This window comes from Mauremys reevesii, linkage group 15, assembly GCF_016161935.1.
Source record: "Mauremys reevesii isolate NIE-2019 linkage group 15, ASM1616193v1, whole genome shotgun sequence".
Classification (NCBI taxonomy): Eukaryota; Metazoa; Chordata; order Testudines; family Geoemydidae; genus Mauremys; species Mauremys reevesii.
This window is the reverse complement of record NC_052637.1, coordinates 14,556,200-14,569,391: the sequence shown is the minus strand read 5'-3', so window position 1 is coordinate 14,569,391 and position 13,192 is coordinate 14,556,200. Positions and strand designations below refer to the sequence as shown.

The 13,192-nt window shown below is 51.8% G+C and overlaps 1 protein-coding gene across 2 annotated transcripts in view; it reads right to left on the bottom strand.

Moving 5' to 3' along the window:
- Positions 1–741: 741 nt before the first annotated feature.
- LOC120383008 (butyrophilin subfamily 2 member A1-like) overlaps positions 742–13,192 on the bottom strand; it is a 44,486-nt gene continuing 32,035 nt past the window's right edge. For both annotated transcript variants that reach the window (XM_039500597.1, XM_039500598.1), the window contains exon 11: positions 742–2,959. In XM_039500597.1, the coding sequence (XP_039356531.1) occupies positions 2,406–2,959 (554 nt within the window). In that variant the 3' untranslated portion in view covers positions 742–2,405. The remainder of the gene's footprint in view (positions 2,960–13,192) is intronic.

Sequence of the window (13,192 nt, the reverse complement as noted above, 5' to 3'; positions counted from 1 at the left end):
ATTTTGCTTGGGGTGGCAAAAAACCTAGAGCCGGCCCTGGTCCCGAGAGCACCCCTTGTTACAGAAGGGGAGAGGGGATCACTTGCACCTATAGGGAGCCTGGTGAGGTCACTAGCTCAGCGCTGAGAAGAAATCAGCAGTACAAAAGGCTGAACCAGGGAGCTGGAAGAGGGCTCCTCATAAATGCTGCTATTCTGTGAGGCACCATAAATGGTAATAAAGACACGTGGTGGAGGTTCCCTGGCAGACTGGAGGCTGATTAATTCACACAGAGGTTTGCCAACCAGGGGTTGCAGGAACTGATGGGGGAGCCCAGGCAGAGTTAGAAATTTAAAAATGAACATTGCCAGCAATCTCTTCATGACATTTCATGCTGTAAATTGTTAGTGACAACACATTTTTATGTCTTGTCGGATAGTAAAAACCATGTTGTATATTAACCTATTTGCCAACATATTTTCCCATGTAACAACACAATAAGATTGGATAAGAAACCACAGTAATTACACATAATTCAGTGAGAAACAGGGAAAGGAATGCAGATATTTCTGAAGGAAATTTTAGGGAAAAATTATCTATTTTTAGATTAACATTTCCCTGTGTTAAAACTAGGAAAAAACACATAGCTTCAGCAGCCCATTCCACATAGACACCAGCAGACTGGATAAAAACACAAATGAATCCATCAAGACATAACTTTAGGGTATTTATTTTAAAATAATCAAAGTAAGTTTAGGGCACTCTGACATGAATGGCATATTGTGAATAAATTTTCAAAACTGAATTATTACATTGAAAATGTTCATAACACATCACGTTTAAAACAAAAAGTAGTCCTAGCAATGCCATGCAATGTGCCTCCCCTCATACTCTGCTGAGATATCTCTTGAAGAAATTAGTTCAATGTCTAATTTGAAGGAATTAGATCAATGTCACTATTTTTACAAGTATTCCTGAAGATGGTGGACAGAACTGAGAGGAACTGAGATGAATTTCCTGCAGCAACTTTATTTTCTTTGTACTCTAAACCTCACAGGACAACAAAATATCGCCCTTTCAACTGATTTATGGCCAAGAAGAAAGGTTTCCTAATAAAGCATCACCAAATTTCATGTTATGTGTCATCAAGTGCCAGTGTCTTTAATACAATTAACTTAATTTATGATGATTCAGTAAAGGAATACAACAACCCTGTCTCTGTTTCTTTACCAAAATACATTTGTTTCATCATTAGAACCAAGAACATAAAGAGCCCAGCAGTATATTGAAATCAACAGTGGACACTGACAGTACATTGCCTGCAAATCATATTTCTAAAGAAAAATAAAGTAAGAAAAGGATATTGTAGAAGAGATTTCTATCTATAGGAAGAGAGCATTTGAGGTTCGGGACCCTGTTTAGTTAATTGATGTGAGAGCAAGAAAGGAAGCGTCATATCTTGATTACCGATTATATGCAGTTAGACAGTTAAAAATCACATGAATTAACAGAAGTTCAAAGATTATTTTATAATCTTGTGTGAGTTAACTTAAATATATTGTTTAATTAATTCTATCATTTTTTCAATTAATTGTCAAAGGTGTGGTGGAGGGGGTGGGTGTATGTGCCCTGCCTGCCAGAGAGAACCAGTCAAGACAATAAATAGAGACAAAGAGAGTGAGAGCAGCTGCATATGTGTGTAGTTGTGATGTTTATGGCACATGTACACATTGTAACTGAGCAACCCAGTCTGACAATTAAATAATTTTTTTTAAGATAAATATTTTGGATTTCTTGAAATTCGACAGCTGAAATACAAATTACACTATTTAGAGAAGTTAAACTTCAATATAGATTTGAGGGAAGAATTAAAAAAAATGTACATAATTCCATTTCTAAAAATATGTTTAGATGCTTGTTTTTGAAATGCTGTTGAAATGTAAATGAAAATGTTCTTGCATTTACACCTTGTGACAATAATATTTTCTAAATTAGAATAATCTTTTTTCTTTCATATTTTACATTGAGATTTCACAGGAGTAGAATATTCTGACAGGAGTGAATAATCCCTGTCCATCACCATCTGCTATCCCTGGGACAGAGGATGGGGAAAGGTGAGGGCAGCAAAAACCACCAGCTGTCTGGCAGGATTTCTTACCAGCATCACCCTGTGCCAGGGATGGAGCAAACACAAGGGGAGGGGGAAAAGTTGTCTGGCTCCTTCCAGCAAGTGGGACCTATTCATCCAGCCTGGGGTGGAGTTGCGAGGTATCCGGTTCTCAACTGAAACCTCCAGTTGAAAAGGGAAACTGGCAGCATGTGGTCAGCACAAAATGTCCAGTTACCTGTAGTAACTGGCCCCCACCACTGGGGAGCGGGAAGAGCAGCAGGGCTGGGAGGGGCCAGTCTGTGCCACGGGGTCACTGTCAGGGACCGAGATTCTCTCCGGCCTGAGCTGGGACTGGGCAGATGATCAGGGGAGCCGCGTTTGTACCCCCAGCGCTGTAACTAGGACTGAAATAAGGGCGGAGCGTCCCGGAGAAGGTGTCAGTGAAAGAGAAGAGACGGGACCTGTCAGTCACATTGTAAAACGAGACCTCGCCCGCCTCATAGTCCAGGAAAATCCCCACCCGGCTGGGCCTGATGCTCACGGGGAGGGGGGTCGAGGGGGAGGTGAGGGCCTGATATCCCCCACCCCTCAGCAACATGACCCAGTATCCATGCTCAGGTGACAGTGTGACCTTCCCCTTCCTGTTCACAGTTTCCCTACAAACCCCCAGGTACCAGCCTGTCTTGCCTCCCACCTCCACCTCCCAGTAACGCCTCCCGCCCGTGAACCCCTCAGCGCCCAGGACCCAGATATCATGCTCAAATCCCTCAGACTTGTTGGGCGGATCCCAGTTTCCGTGTCTCACATTTTTCAGATCTGCAGACAGGACGAGGTTGGGATGAGCCGTGCCTGGATCCAGAGTCACATCCACTGCGGAGAGAGTCACAGAGTCAGGGCCAGGGCCAGGGACAGGGGCTGGTCACTGGGATCAAAGGGAAATTAACCTGCATTCCCGTTACTCCCCATGGTGCCTGCCCCTTCTTCCACACACACACCCGGACCCTTCCTCTTAGTTCTTCCCCCTGCTCCTCCCCTCACCTTCTGCCCCCTGACACCAGCACCCCTTACCACCCCTCTAGTGCCCTGGTGGCAGCCCCTCCCTTCACTCTTCCTCTGGCCCCCTGAGGCCCATCTCTACCATTGCCCCCATCTGCCTCCATGGTGCCTGCCCTTCCCTTCCCACTTTTGGACCCCTGGTGTAAGCCCTTTCCCTTACCCCATCTCTGCCCCACTGGTGCTCACCCCTCCCCTCATCCTCCCTCTGCCCCCCTGGGGCCCACATCCCCACACCCCTCTCTCTTTTTGGTTCCGCCAGGTGGCGCTGAGAGGGGGTGGGGGGGCTTGGGCGGCGCAATGCGATGCTCAGGGGGGCGGGGACTTGGGCGGCGCAATGCGATGCTGGGGGGGCGGGGACTTGGGCGGCGTGGCGTGGCACTGGGGGGGGTTCGGGCAGCACGGCGGTCGCGGGGGGGGGGGTGTTACGGCTGGGCAGGGCTCTTTTTTGTTGCTTGGGAAGGCAAAAATGTTAGAGCCGGCCCTGCCTGCGGTTTCATCAGTGCAGCCCCCACTGTGTGCCAGCTCTCAGCCAGCAGGGCCCTGTCCCCTGTCCCGTTTCCAGCCAGCACTGACTGCGCGCTGCGAGCTGCAGTAGCTGGTGAGTGCGGGCAGGCCCCAGGTGGCAGCTGGTTACATGTTGCCCCTGCTTCTCCCCACCCCGCCCGGCCCTTTACCTGCTCCCCCTCTCGCTGTCCTCTTCCTGCTTTGCCCCTTCCCGCCCCCCAGCCCCACTGCTCCTCCATATCTGCTGTCCACCAGTGGGACACATCCTGCTCCCAGCACTGTGTGAAGAACCAGCCCCTGATCCAAGTGCTCAGCAGCTCCCCAGCGGCATCGCCAGCAGTCTCTTTCCTTCCCCACTGCCTCTGGCTGGGCTGCACTCTGGGAAAGCCCAAGATCCTCCAGCCCAGCCAGGGCACTGGCCAAGCAGAGCCAAGCTCTGCATGTGCCAACCTCTCCCCCCCCAGAACTGGCACAAGGAAGCCTCTCCTCTCCTCAGCTAAGCTCTGGAGAGAGAGAGAGAGAGAGAGAGAGAGAGAGAGATTTCCAGCCTGTTCACGCCCCAAACTTGCCCGGGGTAGGGTCCTGCTCTCAGGAGTGCGGAGCTACTCCATCCCCTGGGCACCCTCCCCTGCTGAGCCACCTCACTGGCTCAGTTCCTTGAAGCCCCTGCAATCAGGTTCCTTTAGGGCTTAACCCCTTCCTGCCTGCACTAACGTCAGAGGAGGCTGGCTCGGGTATGTCGATGGCCATCCCCTGCCATAACCCCTCCCCTCACTGGGGTTATGGATGAACAGAGGCAAGGGCCAAGTGGTAATGTGGAGTCGCAGGCACCTGGGAAGCAGAGGCATACGAGGGATGGGGCAGACCCCAGGGAATCTCTGTTGCTTTGGAGGGGGGATTTCCTCACTTCCTGCCCCCTCCATCTGGGAGAAGCTGCATCGGGTGCCAGTCCCAGTCCATACCTGTGCAGTGCATCTGCACTAGGGGTTTGCACTGGGGCAGCTATATTGGTGCAAGAAAACCCCGGCAGACACAGCCTGAGACACCACTGTGCCGTGGCCATAAACTCTCCCCTTACTGGGGTTATGGGTCAGTAATTACAGGGGCACTGGGACAGGGGAGCTGGACTCTGGGCTCCAAGATATGGCCCGACCCACTGGGCTGCAGAGTCATTCTCACTCCCACGCTCTGGCCCAGGCCCATGGCAGTGTTTAGACTCAGGGAGCGTCTTCAGCAGGAGAGACTGAGGGAGCCCCACGTCCAACACCCGGAGCCCAGCAGTTCCAGCCCTCACCTGAGGAGGGAGACCCACATTCTAATTCCCGCCTCACATCACACAGGGGGCACCTTTTATTGTTCATTGAAACTAGTCAGCAAACACAACATGGATTCGGGAATAGTTTCAATCAAACCAAAAATACAAACTATTTCTCCAAAACATTTCTCCCTGGCCCACTTCAAACCTGTCTGAGCAACTTAGGAGTCCAAATTCCAGAAACTTGCGGTGAGTGACTGTCGTCATCCCCAGAAACACACAGTTACGGGCAGGCCAGGCTCAGGGCATCAGCTATGAAACACTCCAGAGCTGCTGTTAAATTTGCCCTTGGTAGAAAAATCCCCCTTTCCAGGCCCTGATCTCACCCCCACATCAGGCTTAAAATGGAGACGGCTCCAGTCAGAGCTCTCTGCCCAGAGCCATTTGTCCCATGGACTCTGTGAGTGGCACAGACCCTCTGCAGCTGCACCTGGGCATCTCCCAGAGCAGATAATGGTCACAGAGCCCATCTCAAAGCCCCAGGGGCTCAGGTGTCTCCATCTAACGACTGTGCCAGCCACCCTCCTCGCTCTCATTAACTGGCCCTGGGTCAGACACGCTGGGAACTTTCACACCCAGACTCTGGAGACACTTTGGATTCGTCTACACAGCCCGCAGCAGTGAGTCTCAGGGCTGGGAGAACAGACTGAGGTTTGTGGGGCTCTTGCTATGGCGCTAAAAAGAGCCGTGCAGACCTTCTGGCTCAGTCAGAATTTTGGGCTCTTATGCCCAGGGAGCATGGGGGGCTTCAAACCCAGGCTCCAGCCCCAGACACAACAGCTACACAGCACAGCACATACAGTAGCTGTGTTTAATGCTGTAGCACAAACTGCATGAGCCAAAGTCTGTCACCTCGGCTCTGAGACTCGCCCAGGAGGGCTGACAGAGCAGCACGACACAGACACCTTCCATGCCAGAGAGACATTCATTCTCCCAAGCTGGTGTCTGGAGGGCCAGCAACAGCCAAGGGTGTTCCAGCTCCCATTGCTGGAAGTGCCCAGGCACCCACAGCGATGCACTGAGGAGGACCAGTGACTGGAAAGTGTCATCCTAACCCACCGCAGACAGGGCTGATCCAATGCTGTGCACTGACTGTGGGCAGGACAGGCAACTGAGATGGGGCTGCCTCCAGGAGCAAGGATGGGGAGACTGGCCTGGTTTCCCAGAACACTCAGGGAACAGAGGAGTCCCAGGTTACTAAAGACACCCTGCCATGGGGAGGTGAGGCCCAGGACTGTGGGAACCCTATTTTGGCCTGGGAAAAGTGACCCTCCCCCAGGGTTAATTTGTTTTGACTGCAGGGAAAAGGGATACATAAAAAGATGCTGCCCTACAACAACTTTGGATTTTGGGCAGAGGGGATTGGGGATGTCGCTATGAGGCAGTGAGAGTTTCTAGTACTAGTAAAATGGGTTGCTAAGAAAGCAGGCCCTGGGGTATAAGCATCAGAGGGAGAGGCCAGCCGTGGGTTTCAGATGCAGGGGCGGCTCCAGAGCCCAGCACGCCAAGCGCATGCTTGGGGCAGCAAGCTGCGGGGGGCACTCTGCTGGTCACCGCGAGGCGGCAGGCAGGGTGCCTTCTGCGGCTTGCCTGTGGAGGGTCCACTGATCCCGCGGATTTGGACCTCCCACACGCACACCTGCAGGAGGTCCGCCGAAGCCGCGGGACCAGCGGACCCTCCGCAGGCAAGCTGCCATGAAGGCAGCCTGCCTGCCGTGGTTGGGACGGCAAAATGGCTAGAGCCGCCCCTGTTCAGACGTCCCTCCGCTTACCAGGGATACCTTAGCCTCACTCCCAGATTCAAAGCTTGGGAACTGGGAGCGTTTGAGTAGCTTCCCCCAAGAACCTGAAAGGACTCCCTTGGAAAATGATCCAACCAGCAGCTCTAGTGGACAGCCGGCTCTCTGGGCCAGGGGAGCTGAGACAGAAGCTAAATGTGATTCAGCCTTTCTGGTGGTCCCAAGAGAAGGGTGTGACAAGAGCACTGACAGGACTATTGAACAGCTAGTAGTTTGCAGGCCCAGGTGCAGGTTTTCTTACTGAAACTGGCCAAGCAACAGGAGTGAACCCAGTGACCAGAGGACAGGCAGAAAGAGCTACTCACAGAGCAGGAGAGAAGCCACCAGATTGTGGTTACAGAGGGCAAATGGATCAATGCACTGAAAAAGGAATAGGGCTTTCGGCAGAAGAAATTCTGCTCTAGTTCCCAAGAAGCCGTTGGAGATAAAGCTCCAGCACCCGTATGAGCCACGGACTGGTGAGATTATTCAAATGCAGGAGAAACTCACAGCTGCTGAATGCACCAAGTGCCAGGCACCACCCCATAGGGAGGAAGTGGCAGTTGAAATTGCCAATACCCCAGTCAAGGAGCCCTGTCCCTAGAGGAGAAGCAGCACCTGGGGACCAGAATAGTTCAGCCATTGGAGGTGCAAAGCAACACGGAGCTGGGGAACAACAGTCTCAAGGCAGCCAAGCTGCCGGCAGCCAAGGTAGGAAATGAGCCATGCAAGAGGAAAGTTACCCAGGAGCCAAAACGGGAAGGACTTGAACATGCCCTAGGCCTTGGGAAGGAGGGGCCCCAGAAAGATGTGTGTGGTGTGGCTGGGAAACTAGAGGAGGGTTTGCTCGGACACAGGAGTCTGCCACACCGGTTAGAAGGAAGAAAGTTAGAGAAGATGAAACAGAGGGTGTCTGCAACTGAGTTGGGAGGTGAGATTCCCAGCTCATGTAAACGTACCTGGACTAACTCTGCTCAGGCTATCACACTGAAGCTCGCATGCTAATAGAAGCAGTGTAGCCCAGCTAGGAAGGGCAGCTCAAGCCAGCTGCCTGAGTACATACCAAGGGGGCTGGGCAGGTTTCTACACAGGCAGTTGCTGAAGCTGCCACCTGTGCTACCCTGGCCACATGGCTATTTTTAGGTGCTAGCTCAGCTATGTTTACTGGAGCTGGGAATCACACCTCTTAGATCAAATGTAGATGTTTGCTAATAGAGGAGAAGGAACAGCTCCTGGAATAAGTTAAAGAACTAAACAGACAAAAGCTGATGGCTCAGGAGGGGGCAGAGGTGCAGGCTGAGGGCTCTGGTGTGTGCAATAAGAGAGAGCCGAGCAATAAATCACCAGGAGGCTGCATTTACACAGGGGAGTGCAGTGATGCCGTGGGTGTCCTTGGAGGTTTTTAGGGGAACAAGTTGATCACCCACTGAAGGGCTGGATGTTAACAGGCACAGATATGGAGGTGCTGGCTAAAAGGGAAGCTGTAGTAATTGCCATGTCCTCTACAAAGACCCAACAAACCCACCCACTAATGAACTGGGAAGAGCTAGAAGAAAAGGTTGCTGCAGCTGAGGGGAGCAGGGCAGAAGGCCTTGCACAGCTGAGCACCCTCCAGGCCCAAAGACTGAGGAGGAGCTAGAGAAGATGCGCTGCCCAAGGGACTGGATCTCAGCCCAAGCCATCTAGCAGGAGCAGGAGCACTGGAAGGAGTTTGTTTCAGCACTGGAAGGTGACCGGGGAACAGCAGTGGTTGTTGCTGCAGCAGGAGCTGACGAAGCTCCAGAATCAGCTTAAGGTCGAGTGTGGAATGAAGCCTGGTTCTGAGATGCATACAAAGCAGGAGACCCCGAGGCCTTGTGGAAAGAGAGAAAATTATGCCAGAGAGAGAAGACAAGTCATTTTCAGAAAACAGAGCAGCTGGGCAGTGAGCTATGCCAGCCAGCTGGAGACAAGGTCAGCGCTGTGATGGGTGCATCGGGTGGAAGATGGGCTGTCTGAGGTGGGGATTCCGGTTGCTAAAGGGAAAAGCAACCATGTTAATAACATAAAAACACACATCCAAGTAGGGTGACCAGATAGCAAATGTAAAAAAGTGGGACAGAGGGTGCAGGGCAATAGGCATCTATATAAGAAAAAGCCCCAAATATTGGGACTGTTCCTAGAAAATTGGGACGTCTGGTCACCCTACATCCAAGAGGAAGCTGAAATAAGAAGGGAAGAGACAAGGGACCTGTCCCCCGCAGAGGTCTGGAAGAGCAACACAAAGCATGAACTGGAGCTGGGCTATAAAGAAGTCCATCCGAAAGGAAAAGACGTCCCTCCAGGGGAGGAGCAGGAAGGTGCTTTTCCAGTTGATAACATTACACACAGTCGTGTGGGCGGAGGAGGATCCAAAATGGACTCCCAGAGCTCCTCTGCTGAAGGCTGCAGGAAAAAAGATATGGCAGTGGCAATTAATGATGCAAAGAAGGAAATAGTCTGAATGAAAGAGACCTTGGAAGAGACTCATTGCAGACTTATGTGAATTCAGGGGACATCATTACTTGCTAGTTGTGCATTATTTTTCCAGGCATATAGAAATAGTGTACTTAAAAGATATAACATATCAGAGTGTTATTGAGGAACTGAAGCCCACTTTTGGTCATTTCAGGGTTCCAGAAGAACTTGTGACAGAGCATGGACTACAATTCACTGCAGCAGAATTTAATTTAGCTAAATAAAATATGATCTTCCTCATATTACTAGCAGCCCATATTATTCACAAGTGAATGGAGAAGCTGAAAGAGCTGTACAGACAGCCAAGAATATCCTACAACAGAAAGATCCATTCTTTGTTCTTCTGAGTTACAGATCAACACCAATAGCAGCTCCTGGATACAGTGCAGCACAACTCCTGATGGGAAGATAACTCAGAACTGCCCTCCCAACGCAGGGAGTAGCCAAATCCGATAAAAAGGCAAAAAGAGCTTAGGAACACTTTTACAACAGACATCATTCAGAGACCTACCAGATCTAGAACCTGGTGACGGTGTTTGTGTCAAACTGGATGGAGAAAAAGAATGGAATACTCCAGGTGTCATAAAAAATAAATCAGCGTCTAGGTTGTATGTGGTCGAGACTGACAGAAGAGAGCTCAGCAGAAACTGTCAGTATCTACAGTTTGTTCCTCAGAAAGAACAATTGACAGAGAAAACTCTACAGATGGTGGATGCAGAGCAAGAAGACGACTCAAGGATTCCAGACAGACCACAGTCAGTCATTGCAACTAATGAACACCAGAGAACCAATCTCTTACATATTCGGGTCATGTCATTAGAAAACCAGTGCCATTCAGAGAGACCCAATAGACTGATCCATACTGCACTCCAAATACAGTGTGACAGCGTAAATACTGTAAATGGTAGGAATGTAGGATTTAAAGGGGGAGATGTAATAGCATGCTAAACTGTTCAGCCATTAGGTGCTGCTGTGTGCTAAATACCATTTTTAAAACAAACCTCAGTCAGAGCTGGCAGAGCATTAATTGATCTTACACTGAACACAGCTGGTGTGTATCTAGCACGGAGGGAAGCGCTGTGGGCCTGTGGCCATTCCATATCTGGCACAGGAGCATGACACCAGTGGTGAAAGGTCAGTGCTACTGACTACCTCTGCGATGGCCAGAGGGGCTGACTTAGGTTTGGTCTACACCACAGAGTCAGTCTGACGCAAGGCAGCTTATGCTGACCTAATTATGTCAGTGCACACACCACAGCCTTGCTCCCACTTATGTAAGTGCTGCACTACACCGACATAATAACTCCACCTGCACAAGAGGCATAGGACTAATGTTGGTGTAGTTAGGGTGATGCAGTATTGGTGCAGGCACTGCCTTACTTACCTCAGCTGTTGTCGTTAATTTCACGGCTCCATGCTGGGCCCTGAAATTATCAAGAAAGCCCAGGCCCATGGTGGGCTTCAACTGAAGCCCAGCTGCCCTCCATCCTAGCTCCCTGCTAAGGGAGGTGAGAAGCTGGGTGGCTGCCCAAGATTCCCATGGGGCAGCTGGACTCCTGGTGGGGAGCTGGGCACAGCTGAGAAAAGGAGGGCAGTGGGGACAACAGCCACCCCAGTAATTACTGCCGTGGCTGTAAGGTGACCTAACATAGGTTGACTGAAGTTTGCAGTGTACACATGCCCTTACAGGGGACACAAGTTCTGAACTACGCCATGCTGCAGACTATGGGGGATTTTGCCTGTCACATGAGCTACATAGAACATTGGGGACACAACTCCTGGTATCTTTATACTTCAGTGACGAGAATAAAAATATGGCCAAGGGCCTTGCAGATTTCCTTGTGGCAGCAGGGCAGGAAGTGCCCCCCTGGGTGCAGACAATAACCAAGTGTGAGCCATGGTCAAGCCTTCCTTTGGATACAGTCTGGCTTTGTGGGGGGAAGGGATGTCATGGGGGGCTGGACTTTAAGGGGAGTCAGGGACCAGCCTACCTATGACAGGCTCTTGTAAAGGGAGAACCAGCCAACCCAGCCCCACCTGGAAGTAATTAAATCTGTAGATGGCTGGTTGGCAGCCAAACAGCTAATGAGCCCGATAAAGGGTTACCAAGGCTCAGCTGAAGGGTTCTAGAGACAGGAAGCTGCTGAGGAGAAAGGATCCCAGGTGAGTTCACCAGAGTAAGGAGCCAGGAGGGAATGCCCCCAGAGAGAGGGGCTCCCCTGCGGGAGAAGAACCCTCAGAGGTGACAATGACAGCCTACAGCAGGACAGAGCCCTAAAGCTGAGAGCTGCAGGGAATAAAGGTGCAGCCTGACCTGAACCCAGCTCTGGGGGATCCTGATTCCACCAGGGAGATTGAACCAAGCTTGGCTCCAGGAAGAAGGGCTGGGGGCTCCTCATTCCATGAGGAAGATAGAACCAAGCCCAGCTCTGGGAATTGGGGGGCTGAAGGACTCCTGACTTGAGGAGAGTGAGGAGCTGGAGTGAGAGTCAGGGCTGGAGCAGAGCAAAGGAAAATATTTTATTTGGGGGTTTACATGAACTAAAAACAGACCTCAGCAGGGGACTTTTGTCTCAGACCTTTTGGACTGTGTGGAGTAATGTGGACTGTGAAGAGGGTAAGCTGAGGCGGGGTGTTTGCAGGGCCACCCTGAGCCAGCTGAGGGAGTGTGGGAGGGGGATGATGAGGGGAGGCTCGGGATCCCTACATGCTCAGGGACATGAAATGGCCCAGACCCATCTGTGACCAGGCCCAGTGGACACAGACTGCACTGGGCTGGGGGTAGCGAGGGGGAAGGGAGCAGGGATGAATTGAGCCTGAGCCTAGGTTGGTGCCTGGAAAGAGCATCTGGCCTTCCTGACTCTTGCCTTGACCTGCGATTCTGTTCTGATGGTTGCCACACAATTCGTCCTCCTCACCACCCTGGATGCCTCACACCCACTGCCATCCCCTTCAGTGGCTCCACTCCTTCTGCTCCCCTCCCAAGCTCTGCCCTGCTAACCCCTCACCCCCTGCTGCTCCCCCACTACCAGCCCCACTCACCCTCATGCTCACTTTGTTCCCTTCTCCCACCAGCTCCCCCTATACCAGGAACAAACTCCCTCCAGGGTTAAAGTGCTGTCCTAGGAACCAGCAGATCTAGGCCCAGCTTCACCACAGGCTGCCTGTGTCACCTTGGACAAGTCACTGAGTCTCTCTGTGTTTCAGTTCCCCAGCTGTGAAATGGGGATAATCGTCATGGGCGGTGGGTAAAATAGGCCAGGCTCTGGCCCCACCCATGTTCTGCGCTCTCCCCCAAGCCATTGACCAAGCCGGTGGGAGCTCAGCTTTGCCGCTGGCCAGAGGCTAACAACCCGGTGCTGGGGACAGTGTGGAGGCCTGCCGGTGACCTGGCACTGGGGGCGGTACGGTGCTGGTGCAGGCCAGTGACTCAGGATGGCTTGATCGGGACTCCTCTGGCCGCTTTGAGGAAAGGGGTGGAGGTGCATTCAGGGCACTGGTTGACAGGGGGGGAGCTGATATATGGGGCTCCAGCAGATGGGAGTTGGGGGGGATGGGGCCTTGGGCAGAAGGGGCTGGGCCATGTGGCTAGCTTCCCCGAAGGGGGCTCATGTGCCACCCATGATAATCATCCTTCCTTCCCCCACTCTGTGTCCATCTGGTCTATTCAGACTGGAAGCTCTTTGGGGCAGGGATGGTCTGTTACATGTTTTACAGCTCCCGGCACCAGGGCCCTGAGTGTGGCTGGAAACTCCAGGCCGTCCTGCACTGCAAATAATATCCATGAGTTTAGGATCAGATTGTGCCACCCTGACTCACACTGGGCAGCCCCTCGAGATCCATTGCACCAGGGTGGCAGAATCCAGCCTTTAACTCAATAAGAAATTCTGTCTGTTTTATGCTGCCCTCAGATTTCCCAAGTGCCCCAGTTGTTCCTGTTGAAGCCTGCACCTG